At 43.1% G+C, this 15,489-nt stretch overlaps 1 protein-coding gene across 2 annotated transcripts in view; it reads left to right on the plus strand.

The window, feature by feature from the left end:
- Positions 1-2,672: 2,672 nt before the first annotated feature.
- CNTNAP5 (contactin associated protein family member 5) overlaps positions 2,673-15,489 on the plus strand; it is a 269,159-nt gene continuing 256,342 nt past the window's right edge. The window contains exons 1-2 of one of the 2 annotated variants that reach the window (XM_062607158.1): positions 2,673-2,911; positions 3,161-3,643. In XM_062607158.1, the coding sequence (XP_062463142.1) occupies positions 3,568-3,643 (76 nt within the window). In that variant the 5' untranslated portion in view covers positions 2,673-2,911; positions 3,161-3,567. The remainder of the gene's footprint in view (positions 2,912-3,160; positions 3,644-15,489) is intronic. The other variant, XM_062607157.1, reaches the window with a different exon arrangement.

Consider the following 15,489-nt stretch of genomic DNA (forward strand, 5'->3'; position numbering starts at 1 on the left):
CTGTCTTCCTCTCCCCATCATGCAGGTCATCTATTGCTTGTGTCCTGAGCAGCATTAATATGGGCACTTGGCTGCCACTGGGGAGGAGTAGAATTGAATGCCCATGTTAGGTTTTCTCACGCAGAACTAATGGACCCCTTCCTATACAGCCCCAGATGACCTAATCATGATCTACATTGCTTCTGAAATTACAAAGGTGCTCATATGATCATCATGACTGCAGACTCTGAACATATGCCAGAAGTTAGGATATTTCTTCTCCTGCCATCTGTATGTGAAGAAGTAGTATGTGTTCCCCTTGTGTAACAAACAGGGAATGAATATTGAGTGACTGTCAAAAGGGTATAACCAAGATGTGTCAAAGAAGAGGTGAGAATTTAAAAGAAAGATCTCAGGGCCTTCACTCTTAAGGTTAGCTTTGCTTTCATCGAAGAGGAGAAAACATGTGCCACAGTGAAAGGAGGAGTTAGAAAGGAGTTACCACTATACATGTAACAAAACCTTCACTCATTGCCAAGGCTTGAACTGCCTTCAGTAGCAACCATCACAGTCATTTTGAAAAAAGTCCAGATACACTAAAACTAAATCAACAACTGAGTTTTCCCAAAACCCAGGGTGCTCAGATCTGCGTCTGAGGATGAGCCATACTTTTTGTCTGAACAGCTTTAATAGTGATTAATAAATTTACCCTAATGAAAATCTTGCTGGCAAAACCCCCTTAAACCTGACATTATTTACATAATTTCCTGCAACAAACAGCTGCGTAGCCCTCCACTCCAGTCATAACTTCTCAGTTGTAGTGCTCCTGCACCCAAACATTCACAAATCTTAAGGCACCTACCTGGCATTTATGATACAAAGGAGCTTATGGGAGAGATAGGTCTCACAAGCGTGATTTGAAAACCAGTGGTGTACTTGGGGTCCAGATCCTGTAGTCAGATCCATATTGGTAACCACTGGGATGCACTGCAGGATTGGGCTCATATTTACTGACATCTTTTAATTAGTCTGCATAGCTCATTTCCACATCTGCTTTCCTATAAACAAGCCACTAATTAGTTCAGTGAGTCAGTTACAAAGTGAACCAATGTGCCAGATAGTTTAAAGAGACACTGAAAATATTTGAAACAGTCCATTTAATCTTAATCATTTTTTTAAAAGGAAAGCATAAAAAAAGCATCCCATATTTAATCTCCTTATTCTGAATTCCTCTGCTAATTTCAGAACACATAGTTGCAAAGTTGTGACTGTGTCAAAGACTTGTGTGTCTCTAGAGCAAATCCACTCTAGCTTTAAGCTTTCTGATATATTCTACTGCTTAGCTTTACTCAAGTGGTAGCTCTGGAAGCACTGCTAGCACTTCTAAAGCTTGATTATTCACCTGAAAAAGTCAAGTTAATAACATAATTTTCTCAATACTCCAGCCTCGTGGCCTAATGTGTCAAAGCAATACAGTTCTTAGCTTCTGGGCCAGCTTTGTATATGATCAGTATGGGGAAGATGAGCTGTTTCTGACTAGGATCAGAAAACTTGAAGGTTTCCCTCACCCACTGAGGGAAATGAGCACACCTCACTCCCTTCAAAAACAGGCCTGCATAGAGAAAGTGTCTGTGCCCTTACACTAACATCTCCTGGGTGATTATTTGAACACCTTTTTCAGGGCCTTTGGAGGAGAAAGCAGATACCTCATGTAGATGCATTAGCCTTGGACTGACTCTTACCCCTAGTTTCCAAAAGTCTCACTGGGCTCACACGTAAGTGAAGCACAGAGCAACTGGGTCAGGTCTTTCATGAGCAAAGATGAAACCTTGGTGTGTGCAGCCTTGGTGTGCATGGTATTTAAAGGCAAAAGCAACAGATTTGGAGAGCTCATTAGGCTTTTAAGTTCCTCCTAAGTCTTAGTTTTGTCTGGCTGAATCCCCTATTGACTCTGACTGAAAGCCTCAGTGCTAGGCAGTCTTCCTCCCTGTTAACCTTGTGTCACTTGTGTCACTTGTAACAACAGAAGGTGAAATAATAAGGTCATTTTTTAAACATGGATTTTTGCTTTCCAGGCTGAGTGTCCCTTTAAAGCTAAGATGTCCCCCGACACCTCTCTTTGATACAGTATGTAATAGCTAAGCATAATGTCTTTCTTCCACCCTCCTTACTTTTTAATATAAGGCTTACTACATGCTGGCAATTTAAACTTCCACTCTCCATTGGCAAATTAGGATGGCTTTAGTGAACAGTCTGTTTCTTTTGATTACTCCTCACAGTTGTAAGGGATTATGGCTGAGGACCAGCCACTTTCCCCCTACCCCCCAAAGACTTCAATGGTCCAAACACACTCTCCTTGCAGACTACAGTGGAATCACTAATGCAATTTTGACCTTTGATGCAGCACTCTATTGATGCTGGGAGATGCCGCATTAAAGCAACAAGGTGAGATCTCAGCAGTGATTAAGCTAGAGTTCCTGAGAGGACATGTACCCTCCGTGTGTGCAGGTGTGCAGGAGGCAGCCAGGCATGGCCCAAGGTGCCAACTCAGGGAGCTCTCCAGAAGGCTGTTTTTCAAACTCTGCTTCTCTGTACCGGCATTCTGGAAGACAATCACAGCCTGCTCAGCCGCTGAGCAGTCGGCTAATCAATCCGTCATGAAATCCGGATTTGCCAAACATCGCCCTCTCCAGCCGGGAGCGGAATGCAGCCACAGGGTGCGGGTCTGGTCCGGTCCACAGCCCTGGAGCCGCTTCCGTTTGCGTGCTGGGAGGGCTCGGCGAGGAGGCTCTGGACCCCCCGCGGGAGGAGAGGGGATCAAGCGTCTGCCCCGTCGGAGGCACCATGCCTACTGCCTGGGGATGAGGCTGAGCTCCGGGACCAGGACTGCAGCCGGTCGGGCTGTGCCGGCACTATATGTGCTGGGATACAGGTGTATATTTTAATTATGTGTATGTAAGTATGTAACGTATGTATTCAAAAGCAAACAAACAACTGAGCTGGGTGCTCTTTAAAATGTTTCATCCACAGCAGTACCTAAAGAAGGGGAAAGGGGGGTGAGGGGAAGAAGGAGAAAAAAAAGACGAAGATTTCATTTTATTTGCCTTTTTTTTTTTTGTATTTTTCCCTCTTGGCATCTGATTTACTCCGTGACTCTGATGCTTATCAACAACGCGTGAAGATTGCAATAAAGATCCTCCCTGGGAGGCGAGGAGGAGTGACTTCCAGGGGGCTGGGCGGAGGTGGAGAGCAGCGAGGCTCTCGCCTATAAGGAGGTGCCCAGCGCCCGGCTGCTGTTTCCCGGCCGGAGCTCGCAAGGTGAATCGCCGCGGCAGCAGCCGGGGGAGCCGCCTCGGCTCGGGAGCTGCTGTCGGCGCTTGGAGCGGCTCCTCTGAGAACCGCGGATGAGAGTCCCTCGGCCGATCCTGGCCCCACTTCCCCCTTAGCCAGGACTGCCTGCCTGCCTGCCTGGATGCTGAATGGTGTAAATGAGAGGAGGAAAAGGGAGCGCACACAGGCTGGGAGGCTCTCGGAGTCTGGGACCGGAGGAGACAGGCGGGCGGCTAGCTTTTTCCTCCGGGGCTGAATATGGATTCCGAAGTCCTCGGGGGCTTCACTCTGCTGCTCTTCAGTTTTTGGCATCTGGGATTAACTGCACCAAACTGTGAGTAGAAGGAGCGCAAGGGGTTGTCTGGGGTTGGGGGGAGGGTGGTGTCAGGGAGAGATGGGAAAAAAGTCCCTGGAAATGGGGGTTATTGCAGCGTGACCTCTAAGAAAGTTAGCGCTGCTCCGGTTTGCTGATGGAGCTTAGAAATGCACAGTTGCGGCCAGATTAACAGATTGCTCGCCACCGTCCTCCCGGTGCGGATGCGGACGTGAGCGGGAGCTGCTGGAGCCTGCAACAAGCCGTTTACCGGTTTCCTCTCCCTCACAGTTTTCCGCCCTTCCTCCGGCCGCCTTGTTCTGCGTCCACTGTTGCTGGTGCTGGCTCTGGGACAGGGCCGGAGCTGCGCGGCTCTGCTCGCCGGGCTGGCAGGGGTCGGTCCTTCCCGCATGGGTCGGGGGTGCGGGATTTTTCGGGTGCAGCCACGCTCCAACCCGGCGGAGTTGCGCTGGCGGCACTGGGAATCCTCCCTTGTCCCAGCCAGTGCCGTCGGTTCCCACGGGCGTGGCGCGGTCGTGGGGCGTGCTCTTCGTCCCCGCTTCCCCTACAGCAGCCCAGCTGGAAAATACCTGTTCGCTCCCTCTTCTTCGGGAATCCCTTCGTAAGTTTCCTGAGTATTGTTGCTGGCACTACGGGTGATGCCAGCGGAGTCTGTCCCCGCAGGCAGGAGCCTTCCCTGCCACTGGGTTTTGCCATGCCTTGGGGGCGGGCACCAGCGGGGGCTCTCCGGGAGCTTCGGCAAGCTCTGTGCAGTCGGCCACCTTCTGCACTGGTGGGCCTTGTAGCCCGGAGGCTCCATGCCCTGCCCTCCCCAGAGAAAGCAGAGAGTACCGGAGGCAGCAGAGCAGAGCCGAGCCCCGCCGTGCGCGGCCTCCCTCGCGGATGCAGCCCGTCGGGCGGCGCTGGGCGGGCAAGGGCCCCACCAGGGCGCTGTGGACGCTAGAGGGCGCTGTTGCTCTGCCGGCTGCCCCGCGGCCGGCTGCCCCGCGGCCGGCTGCCCCGCGGCCGGCTGCCCCGCGGCCGGCTGCCCCGCGGCCGGCTGCCCCGCGGCCGGCTGCCCCTGTCCCCTCGTTCCCGCTGGGAAGCGGTGCCAAAGGAGCTGGCGTTGAACCTTTCTCTATAGCCTTCTTTTTTTTTCTTCACCTTTTCTTAATTTTCAGTCAATTAAATCACGGTTAATATGTTTTAACAATGTTCATGCATACTAAATGGCGGGCGATTTAAAGCTGAGGCTTATCATTACTGATGCAGTCATAAAGTTAATTCCTAATGCTTAAAAAGAAACTCTGCATTAATGAGTTTTACTATTTCATGGGTGACAGTTTAATTTCCCAGTGCCAATAAACATTTCTATTGAGTACACACTGCTTCCTAAATATTTAGGAGTCAATATTTTTAAAGCATAATGATCAATGATTTTATTATACTGTACAGATTTTACTTATTCATTGAGCAATGAATTAGCATGGAATCAGCTGTAAGTGCTTTCCCAGGAGCTGAGTGAAGGAGCCTGTGAATCTGTAACAGCTACAAGTTCCCTAGGAACCTTGTTAGGTTTGCATGTGAAGGTATCTGTGTGTGTGCATGGACCTCAGTAACTGCATCCAGTATGAAAATTCATCACCTTCTTAAATAAATCATCTCTGCATGCTGGAGCTCAGGGAAGCTGTGCTCTTTTCCTCAGTTTTGGGCTAAGAAAGCTTGTATATGGGGAACAATGTTCAATGTTATGTGCCTGTAAGTAGTATCCTGAAGTATATTTAAATGGCTGCATAAAAGTGTCATTGCTTGTAAGGATTACTGAGCTCCTGGATAGCCAGTAAACTTTCCAAAAGAAGTTACCAAATTCCCCAAATGGGAAGCCTGAGGGAGCCTGATGTCAGAAGCTGAGGTCCTTGTATCTGAAAGCCAAAGAGCAAATAGGAAAGCATTGCTTCTGTGCCTTTGTCCATTTGAACAGTTTGGCCAAAGGAACCTCATTCAGATGCCTGTACCCGTACATTTACCATGGCTGCAACAGCCTTGTTTCTGACAGGTTTTGCAAGCACGAACAGAACCAGGAACAGGATTTTCAGTGTGCAAAGGAGTATGCTTCTGGGAGGAAGAATGCAGCTTAGTTTTCTTCCTAATATCTAGCCTGTCATTAATCTGTTGGGGTTTTTTCTTGCTTCTGAATTAGGCAGCTCTTAAAAATTATACTCCTCTCACTTAGTTCCTGTACAGTAAAAGTCCTAAGTCAAAAGCTTCCCCACTGCTGAGGTATTTGATTCCAATTTCCTCTTTGGTAATTGTTTTTAATCAAACAAAAAATTGCTAAAGAATCTGCTTTGAAACACAGCTACCGGGCTAGGGGTCAGTACACATCATTAGAAAGATCAAAATTAGCAAATGCTAATAAAACAGAAGAAATTCTTCCCACTTTGCTTTCTGCAATATTTTATTGCATTAGGTAACTAGAGTGGCAATAGGATTTGTCCCCAGGATACTAATTACTAGAAAATTAATAAATGGCCATGTACATAACGCTGGAAATGTGGTGCATACGATATCTGGGGGAACAGAAATGTCTACATTTATCAGGCAGACAAGGAGACACAAAGCCTTGCCTGCTATATAACAAATTAGTTGCCCTTTAGCAGCATATTCTGCGATCTGGAAACATTAGTAGCTTCGGTAAGTCTGGACTTTCCATTGTTGAATTCATTTTTTTTTTTTTCCCCTCCCCTTTTTTATTTTATTTTTTTTTTTATTTAAAGTTGGAGAGAGAAGGAAATAGTGAAAATATGGAAAGAGAAATGAACTTGTGTTTTTCCTGACCCTTTTGACCTAGCAGTTCAGGGCTAGTTCACAGATGCGGAAAAACACTGCAGGGGCATTTCTGGTTACTGGTTGTCCACCTGGTGTGGTGGTGTTTACGTTAGAAATTTTTCCTTTTATCATTTTGCACACTGTGGTCCCCTCCCCCTTATTTGTATCTTTCTTGATTGACTTTTCTTGTAAGGCCAGAAAGATGTAACATATTAAAAAACCTCCTGGAGAAGGGGCCACTTCTAACTCCCATTGTGAAAGTTATGCTCAGAATGATTGTGTTTCTGTTTCTGAATACAGCCTCTTCATCCTCCCACAGAATCAGTGCATTTATTATCCCAGCTCACTAGCACTTATTACCTGATTATGGGACTTTCAAACCTTGCACTTAGATCTATCTGGTCATGTGTGTTAGCTGAAGCTGCAGAAATGCAACATGCAGTACAAACAGATCTCACGTTGAACTTACTGAAACACATGGTCAAAGTGTGGTTCACTACTCCGCAGTAGAATTAGGTGTGGTCTTACAGAATGCTGTCTTTAATAACTACTCAGTTAAAAGGTACATGGTGTGTGTCTGTATTTCTGTTTATTTTGAAATGGGGAAAAAATTAAGAAAACGTAACATTTCTTGCTCAAGGAAACTAGGCACTGAAAGTGTTCTCTCTGATTTTGGTACTCTTCTGCAGTGATCTAAATTGATGGTAGCTGTGCTGGAGTTGGACAAGTGTAAGTGGAAACTTACAGAGAAAATTCAGTTCTGGGTACTCGAGGCCATCAAGATTAGTAGGCCTATCTGGGACTTGTAACAGCATGTATGAGACCTGTCAGGTCAGCAGTGGTAAAGACAAGGTCTCTTAAACAGTGACCTTTCTATCCATGTGGTCAGAAATACTACACTAAGTTTTTAAGAGATCTGCTGAAATAGGTAGAATATTGATCATCTGATCTCAGTTTGTGGCTCATTTGCTTGCACACTGAGTAAAGGGGGTCAGACATATCTGACTCTGGTACTTAAATGTTTTTTACAAGAGCATAGTTTTTAGACCTTCTTTCCCCCTTTTAGTTCCATATGGGGAGAAAAAAACTACAAATTTTAGTTTTTCTTGTGCCTTCAGATGCCACAAGAAATGATACAGATTAATGATATTTGAGAGAAAGGCTGTGAATGACCCACTGCCAATCATTGTTGCTCTTGCACTGTCTGTCATTATCTAGCTTTCAATCAGTTTAACTCAATTAGCATTCCTTGACTTTGCATCAGTCTTAAAGCTGGTCTTTGCATAGACTACAGCAGTCCTTGGATTCTGCATCCACTAAGCAGATGGCATAGCCAGCTAACAGTAATCTCTCCAGGGTTGTTATCATCTCAGTACCAGGTCTGCTTGGACAATTTATTTTCCTCTGTTTTCTTAATGTCAGGCAAATGAAGCAGGATTTTTTACATAAGTTAACAGCAAGAACAAATTATTTTGTTTTCAAATGTGCTGGTACATTTGTACAAAATATAGACTTCAAGTGGAAAATACGGTGATTCTAGGTAGAGCAACCCACTTCTGAAGCTCTCCCAGCACATGGCATGTAGAGGCTTCTGCCAGCACCACAGCAAGTGTAGGACTGATGAATGTTTTTTAATCACTGTAATGATTCCTTTACCAATTGGAAACTGAGGCAGTGTGTCATAAGCAAGCCTAGAGAGAGATTCTCACACGGGTTGCACATTTATCTAAAATGAGTCCTTTGGGATCAGTTGGGTTGATCCCATATGGTGTGATCATATCCCATTCTCTGTTATTAGTTTATATCCATATTTGCCCTGTAATGGTTTCTAAGTCTGTAGATGGCTCCTCATTTCCTTTTCCCCTCACTCCCTTTTCTCTGCTGCTATTTGAAGCAAGTGGAATTTGGGTAGCTGGATACTGAAATGAATAAGAATCTGAAGGCAGTGTGAGCGTGGGATAGCATTTATTTATTTTTTGCCCCCAAAATGCATTTTCTACGAATGTGACAGGTTTCAGCTGGCTTGACAAAGTTGGTCTTTCTTACCCTCCCTGCCCCTCCCATTCTGAAAGGGATGAGAATGGCAGAAACGCAGAACTGCAGGTGTATCTGCCAGCATCACACGTGACAAAGGCTCTGTAGATGCATCTGCTTTCCCTTAGCCTACCAGCCCCCAGAGTCCTACCAAGTGTTTGGGGGAGAGGGATGTCTATATAGGTCACCAAGTAATCTGCTGTGCTTATTTTTAAAATAACTGACTGTGCTGGGTTTTTCTGCTCCCAGAATTGGGGGAAAGATAGTCTGGTCCTGCATCATTCACTTTTCCAGACTGCTGCTGTCTTACTGACAAAAGGGCCACATTTTCATCATCTCTGTAGGATCCGGTTTTTGCTGGACATGTGTCTTCTGGGTCTATCCAGAAAAGAAGGGTGCAAAAGAGAAAAGAACTGGTTTAACATTTTCTTTCTCCTCAGCAAGAGGGACATGGAGTGATATGGGTTTCTTCATTCTTAACTAAGTTTTCTCCACTTAAACAAAGAAAGAGGAGAAAAGAATAGTGAAATTCTGATGTAATGAAAGCTTAAAATTACAAGCGATTCTTAGAGGCTTTGAATGCATCACTTGGTAAAGCTGTAAGCATCAGTAGACCTATTAGCATGTCTCTGTAGAGTCAGAGCAAAACAAGAATTTTTTTGTACACAGTGCTGGACTGTTATAATTGATAATTAATTTCCTTGTATTAATCTTGTATCTGAATTTTATAATTGCCCTCTACAGATTCTTGTGGGCTGATAATACCATCTGTTCATGGAATCAATGCAGCTGAGAATGTTTTAAATTCTGAAAACAATGCAATATAGAATCTAGAAGAAAAAGAGATGCCAAAACATTAATTTATTTCTTTTTAATTAACTGCTTTAGTAAGCAGTTAAAAGAAAGGTAGTTCTTAGTGTGGTGATGTAACTGCCTTTCTAAATAAATATGCAGAAAGTATTTCAGGTTTTGGCTTGCATTTGCTCCAAAAATAAAGGAAAGTAGCTTAGTAAGTGAGCATGAAGCCATTTGCAAATGTCATGAAGGATCTTTCCTATCTATATTCCAGGAGAGGAAATCCCATTTTTCTGTCTGTGTTTTGCCTCTGCAGGGTAGTAGCTCTTTCTCTATATTCTTACAAACATATGATGGAACATAGATAACTTGGTTCATTTTCTACAAGAATTTGTGCTTGGAGATTATCAACACAGATTCTGAATAAAGAAGTGGAAGCCTGCATGAAACTACCCATTTACAATACTAAACAGGTATTAGAGTACTGATTGGTTTAATTATTATTGTAGTTTGTAACCTGTGAATTAAAAGCTTAAAAATTGATTTTTTTGAATGTACAATTGTAGTACTTTAGCTAAAAATAAGATACAGAGCTCAGAGGGACAGAATGGTTTTTCTAGGTAATGGTAGTTTTTATTTTACCCTGTGTTTCTCTACCATAATAAGGAACTCGCCAGTGTTCAACCTCTGAGTCTCCAATACAACCTCAGAGGTGTCAACCCGCATAGGCATTGAATATCCCCAAATATCAGATATGTGCTACAGACAGGACAACAGGATGTGGTGAGTTCATGGACATCTATGATAAAAATGTTTGTTTCTTCCATGCCAAATGTAGTCTGTGGAAGTAATTTTGAAAGATATGTTTGATCTGCTCTTTGTTAGACACTGTGTATTTGGTGATTGCTTCCTGGTTGGGCAGAAGGTTTTAGTGTTAGAAAGAAATGACAAGAAATTAATCAAATGGCCAAAGCGACACAGTCTCCTTCTGTATCAGTGACAATAGATCAGCATAACTTTCTTCCTGATCATATATGCACGTGCCAAATCAGACAGAGGAGTCAGACTTGGAGTCAGACCCCTGTGAGGCGATGTGTCACAGATCAGAGGAAGTTTCTGGTGAACCAGGGTGCAAATGGGGGTTTAAGTGAACTAGTAGATTTTCCTCTCAGTTTGAGTCTAATTGGAACTGGGTTTGGATTACAGCTGCTTGATGATTTCTGTTTTGTCATGAATGGTGATTACTTAAGTAGCTGGATTTAAAGTAACATTCACCAATAGCACTGATTGAAGATTTGGAGGTTGTTTCAGATCCAGAATTGTGTTGGTGTGCTTGTATTGGGCCTGGAAAGTCTAGATTTCTGACCATAGAGGTTGGCTTATCAACGGGTTGGATGTAGGTGCTGGAGGCTTTCTAGGAAGAGTCTCTGTGACTTCCCTCCTGTCCTGGTCAACATCAGACACATTACACCAGTGATTAGCTTATAACAGGCCAACACTGTCCATGCTGTACAGCACACCCCCAGATTTGAGGTTAAGGGGTATCTTTAATGAGCATCACTGTTAGTGGTGGAGGATTGACTCAGAGCAGCCCTGTGGAGAAGGACTTGGGGGTGTTGGTTGAAGAGAAACTGAACATGAGCTGGCAGGGTGTGCTCACAGCCCAGAAAGCCAACCGTATCCTGGGCTACGTCAAAAGGAGAGTGACCAGTAGGTTGAAGGAGGTGATCCTGCCCCTCTGCTCTTCTCTTGGGAGACATCACTTGAACTATTGTATTGGAACTGTTGGAGCAAGTCCAGAGGAGAGCCACAAGGATGACCAGGGGGCTCAAGCAACTCCTATATGAAGACAGGCTGCAAGAGTTGGGGCTTTTCAGCCTGGAGAAGAGAAGGCTGCTTGGAGACCTCATAGCAGCCTTCCAGTATCTGAAAGGGGCCTAGAAGGATGCTGGAGAGGGACTCTTCATCAAGGACTATAGTGATTGGACAAGGGATGATGGGTTTAAACTAAAACAGGGGAAGTTTTTGTTAGCTATAAAAGGAAGAAGTTCTTTACTGTAAGGGTGATGAGGCACTGGAAGAGGTTGCCCAAGGAAGCTGTGAATGCTCCATCCCTGGCGGTGTTCAAGGCCAGGTTGGATGAAGCCTTGGGTGAGATGGTTTAGTGTGAGGTGTCCCTGCCCATGGCAGGGGGGTTAAAACTAGATGATCTTAAGGTCCTTTCCAATCCTAACCTTTCTATGATTCTGCATGGATTCCCAAGGGAAAGCTAAAAGCTAACTTTGTAATTGCTCATTCTATGCCATTCTATACTATAAAAAGTTTTTAGTGGCTAGTGTTAATGTACTCTTTTCCAAACTGTCAATTGCCTGGGATTGTGCGATCTTTATGGGGTAAAAGAGCATAGCATTGCAGTGGGACACACTGCACTCTTTTCAGCCCAGTACTCAGAAATATTCAACAGGTATTCAGCAACAGTGGAAACTGCAATGAATAACTATGGTATCATTCTGGGGAATGCTTCCCTTTTGACATTGGTAATTAGAGTTTAGCATAGAGCTCCGATGCATGAAAAAGAATGGTATTCAATACTAACCATTGTGGCACAGTAGCAATTGGATTGGAAAGGAAATAAATGTGTTTTCATTCTCTGTTTTATTGTGTGTATTGTGAAGGATTGAGTGTTGGCCCTTAGGAATTCTGGAGCATAAATTTCTCTTCTAAAACTATTCAATGTACTGTGTTGCCAATATAGTAGCAAATAATAATAATTTTCAAATGGGTGGAATCCTTTCTTCATTCCCAGCTGGGCAATAAGGAGCTGATAAATGCTGTGCTGGCTGTATAAAAATTGGCACCTTCCATTTACTTCTGCTTTAAATGGTGAGGCATTGTTCCTCTATGACAATGGCTCTTCAATGATGACAGCTCGTCAGCAGTCCAGCAACAGAGGCAAATACCTTGTGATCTATGTCACCGGTGACATAACTATTGTCATTCCCGTATTAGTTCAATGATATCTCTATATGTTTGGGCCTAAATTGCTCCCATTTCTGATGTAGATACTATGAACCATTGTTCTCTGTCCTCCTTCCACGTCATGAAAACAACCTACTGAGATTAATAAGGCCATTTTCTTCTTTCCTTTCATGCAAATTTATCACAGGGGCAGTATAGGAAATGTCTTTTTTTTTTTACTAGAGAATAGGTGTGTGTCTGTAAATAAGGAAAGCAGCAGGCAATGGAGTCTGTTCTGTGTAGGGGAAGAAGGGATGTCACAAAGGACCTTCTTCCAGTTTCCCGTTACTAGTGGCAGCTTCCTAATATCCTTTATCTTGAAGAGGAGGTCTGAATTAATGGGCCAAGTGAGTCATCAGTGAACCATTAGGAGTAACACAGTCATTTGTAGTAATCAGGATTGATTTATGAATAGGACAAAAGGGACTAAATATGTTATGAAAATTCATGTTGTAGATTTCCCCCCTATGAATAATTCATTGTCTAATATCCATGAAAACAAAAACAGTGTGCACATAAGAACCCGTTAAACAAGTTAATCCTACAAATGGCTGAACACAGAGAAAATCAGCTTTTGTTTTAAAAGGTAGATTTACTCAAATCTTCTCTAATTTTATTTGCCAGTGGGGTATAATTTAAGTCAAACAAGTTAGAAGCGTTACTTGCTGTATGAAGGTCTAAATATTTAATAGACTATGAGCAGTGCCTGCCCCACAGGATTATGAGCTAAGGAGCTCTCATTCTCTATAGTGCAGAGGATAAGCTAAACCAAAGAGAACCTGCAGGCAAAATAGAGAGGGAGCTTCTGTTCAGAGGATACAGTGCTCTAAAGCTAGCCTTGGGAGCACTTCAAGTGCCCCTCTTCTACATAATCTTTGGGGAAACTACCTCTGAATAATGATAGCATCATTTTAGTAGCTGTAAGGGTTCGTGATCTTCCCATGGTCTCTACATGTCTATGAATATGGCCACAGTGAACATCTAGACAGAGCAAATGCTCTGGAACGTGCAGGATGCAGTGTACTCAGATAATCTGGGTCGGGATTTACCCATCTGCTCCTGGACAGTCATGTCAGCAGGAGGGGAAGCATTGGTACCTCTACATACACTGGTGCTTCAGAGGAGCTAAAATGTTTTGTCTAAAGCTACCTAGGAAGTTTCTGAAAAAGAGCAGTAACTTGGATATAATAGATTCTAGATGGACACTCTATGCTTACGCTGCCCTACCCTTGGTACACCTGTTTACTTGGACATGAAACAGGGCAGCAGATAGAAGGGAGAAGAGAAACCTTGGAGAGAACAGTGATGTTGAATTTCTTCCTACTTGCTCCCCCAAAATTCAGAGGGGTTTGTTTGTTGCTTTATTATTTTTTTAATTTTGTATCAAAATAGTTTGCATTTTAATTTCAGAGGAAGAACCTCCTTCAGCAAACCCTAGCAAGATTTAACAGCTATGGCATTTTTCACAGAGACTGTTTGGAAAAGAAAATGAAAATTTGATGAATTTCAATCAGATGTAGCTTGCAGCATTCAAATATTTATAGATTATCAAATTCCCTTTTCCCAGCTCTGCTTCTTAAGTGCAGAGCTCATCTTATATATAATATTAATTCTCATTATTTTTGGACAGTTATCCACTGAAATCTTGTGCAGACTCATTTAATCTAGGACCTGGACTAAACTTCCTGAAAATGAAGTGAATGACTCAAATTTCAGATCATCTTTTCCTTAGAACTCTGTTCCTCCAGTGTATAAAATCCTTGTTATTGTTCTCCTGTGAATTTTATTTTCCTTAAAACCTGTCTGGCAATGTATGTAATACAAGATGTGTTTGTACCTGTCAGTATGAAAAACTTTTATTTTCCTGATGGTTGCTGCTCCTTTTGAGTGCATCATATTGGAGTGCATTGGGCTGCTTTTCTGTCATATTCTATGTGAAACTTGTATCCGACTTATTAAGAATAGACTAATTTGACGCTGCACACCCTTTAGCATTCTTCGTATTTTATCAACAGTTGTACTTTTTTGGGGGTCCTCATGTTCTGTTGAGTTGAGGTGAATACTGGCCACTATAACACATAATTAAATTGTAATGATAACTTTTTACAAGCATTAAAGGAAACATTTTATATGCTCTGAAAAACTGATAGTCTAAGGGTATTCCTGGCTATCTTTTTTGAGCTCACATTGCTGGTACTTCTGGGTGGGTAGATGTAAGCTTGTTTCAGCCTGGAAAACATAGCTAGCTTTCTGCTAGTAATATTAGGGACATGAGGCTGTTCATGACAGTGTATTAAAGTCTGCATAGACACGTTTAAAGAAATTAAATCCCTGTTTTTTTCCCATCCATATCTTCTTCCTCTGAAGAAATGCATTAAGTAATTTCCTTTGTTTTCTGGCCTGGTTTCCTGTTGGAGAGCTACTGTATGATTTCTATGCTCTAGGAAAGCCACCAAAGAGTTGCCACCAGAGTTTGGCTCTGGCATTTGTGTGAAGCATATAGGCTGGAACCAGATACTATGGGGATGAAAGGATGAACTGAATCAGGGTGAAAACCAGTATTAGTCATTCCTGAGTTGCAAATTTTCCTAAAATTGCTAGTATTTAAACTTAACATTCTAACTAAGCCTCAGATCTGTTTGCAAATTATAAAATCATCTCTTTTTAAAATCTTCATCTGGAAGCTGGTACTGTTCTTCAGGGCCTCTTCCAAAGAGGCTGCACATAAGCCAAAGTAGTCTTTTTACTGCATCATTATGAGTTTACACACTCAATTTCATCAGTGAATATTTGCAAAAGCCCAAAATATTTTTCACACAAGCATCTGAGATGTGCTTGTCATTTGTACTTTTGCTCAGGAGCTGTGATTGACTTTGTTGGGCAAGGTCAACCAGTATGAAAGAAGTGGCCTACTTTCTTGAGACCTCAGCAGAATAGATAGAAAAAAGATCTGCTTGCCAAACAGAAGTCATTTTCTACTTCAGCTTATGGAAGGAGGTATCAACCACCATGACTCATTTCACAGCAAATACTTATTTTACTTGCTGTGACAGGCTTGACCCAAACCCCACCAATTCTGTCACTGGGTGGGACATCTATGATCTGTGTGAATTAAATAAGAAACTCTTGATTTGACATCCTTTCTCTGATTGCAAGCAAACAGTGAGTCAGAGCTAAAACAGAACAGATTT

The sequence above is a fragment of the Pezoporus occidentalis genome, unplaced genomic scaffold (assembly GCF_034315485.1).
Source record: "Pezoporus occidentalis ecotype Australia unplaced genomic scaffold, CSIRO_AGI_Poc_V1 ctg12, whole genome shotgun sequence".
Classification (NCBI taxonomy): Eukaryota; Metazoa; Chordata; class Aves; order Psittaciformes; family Psittacidae; genus Pezoporus; species Pezoporus occidentalis.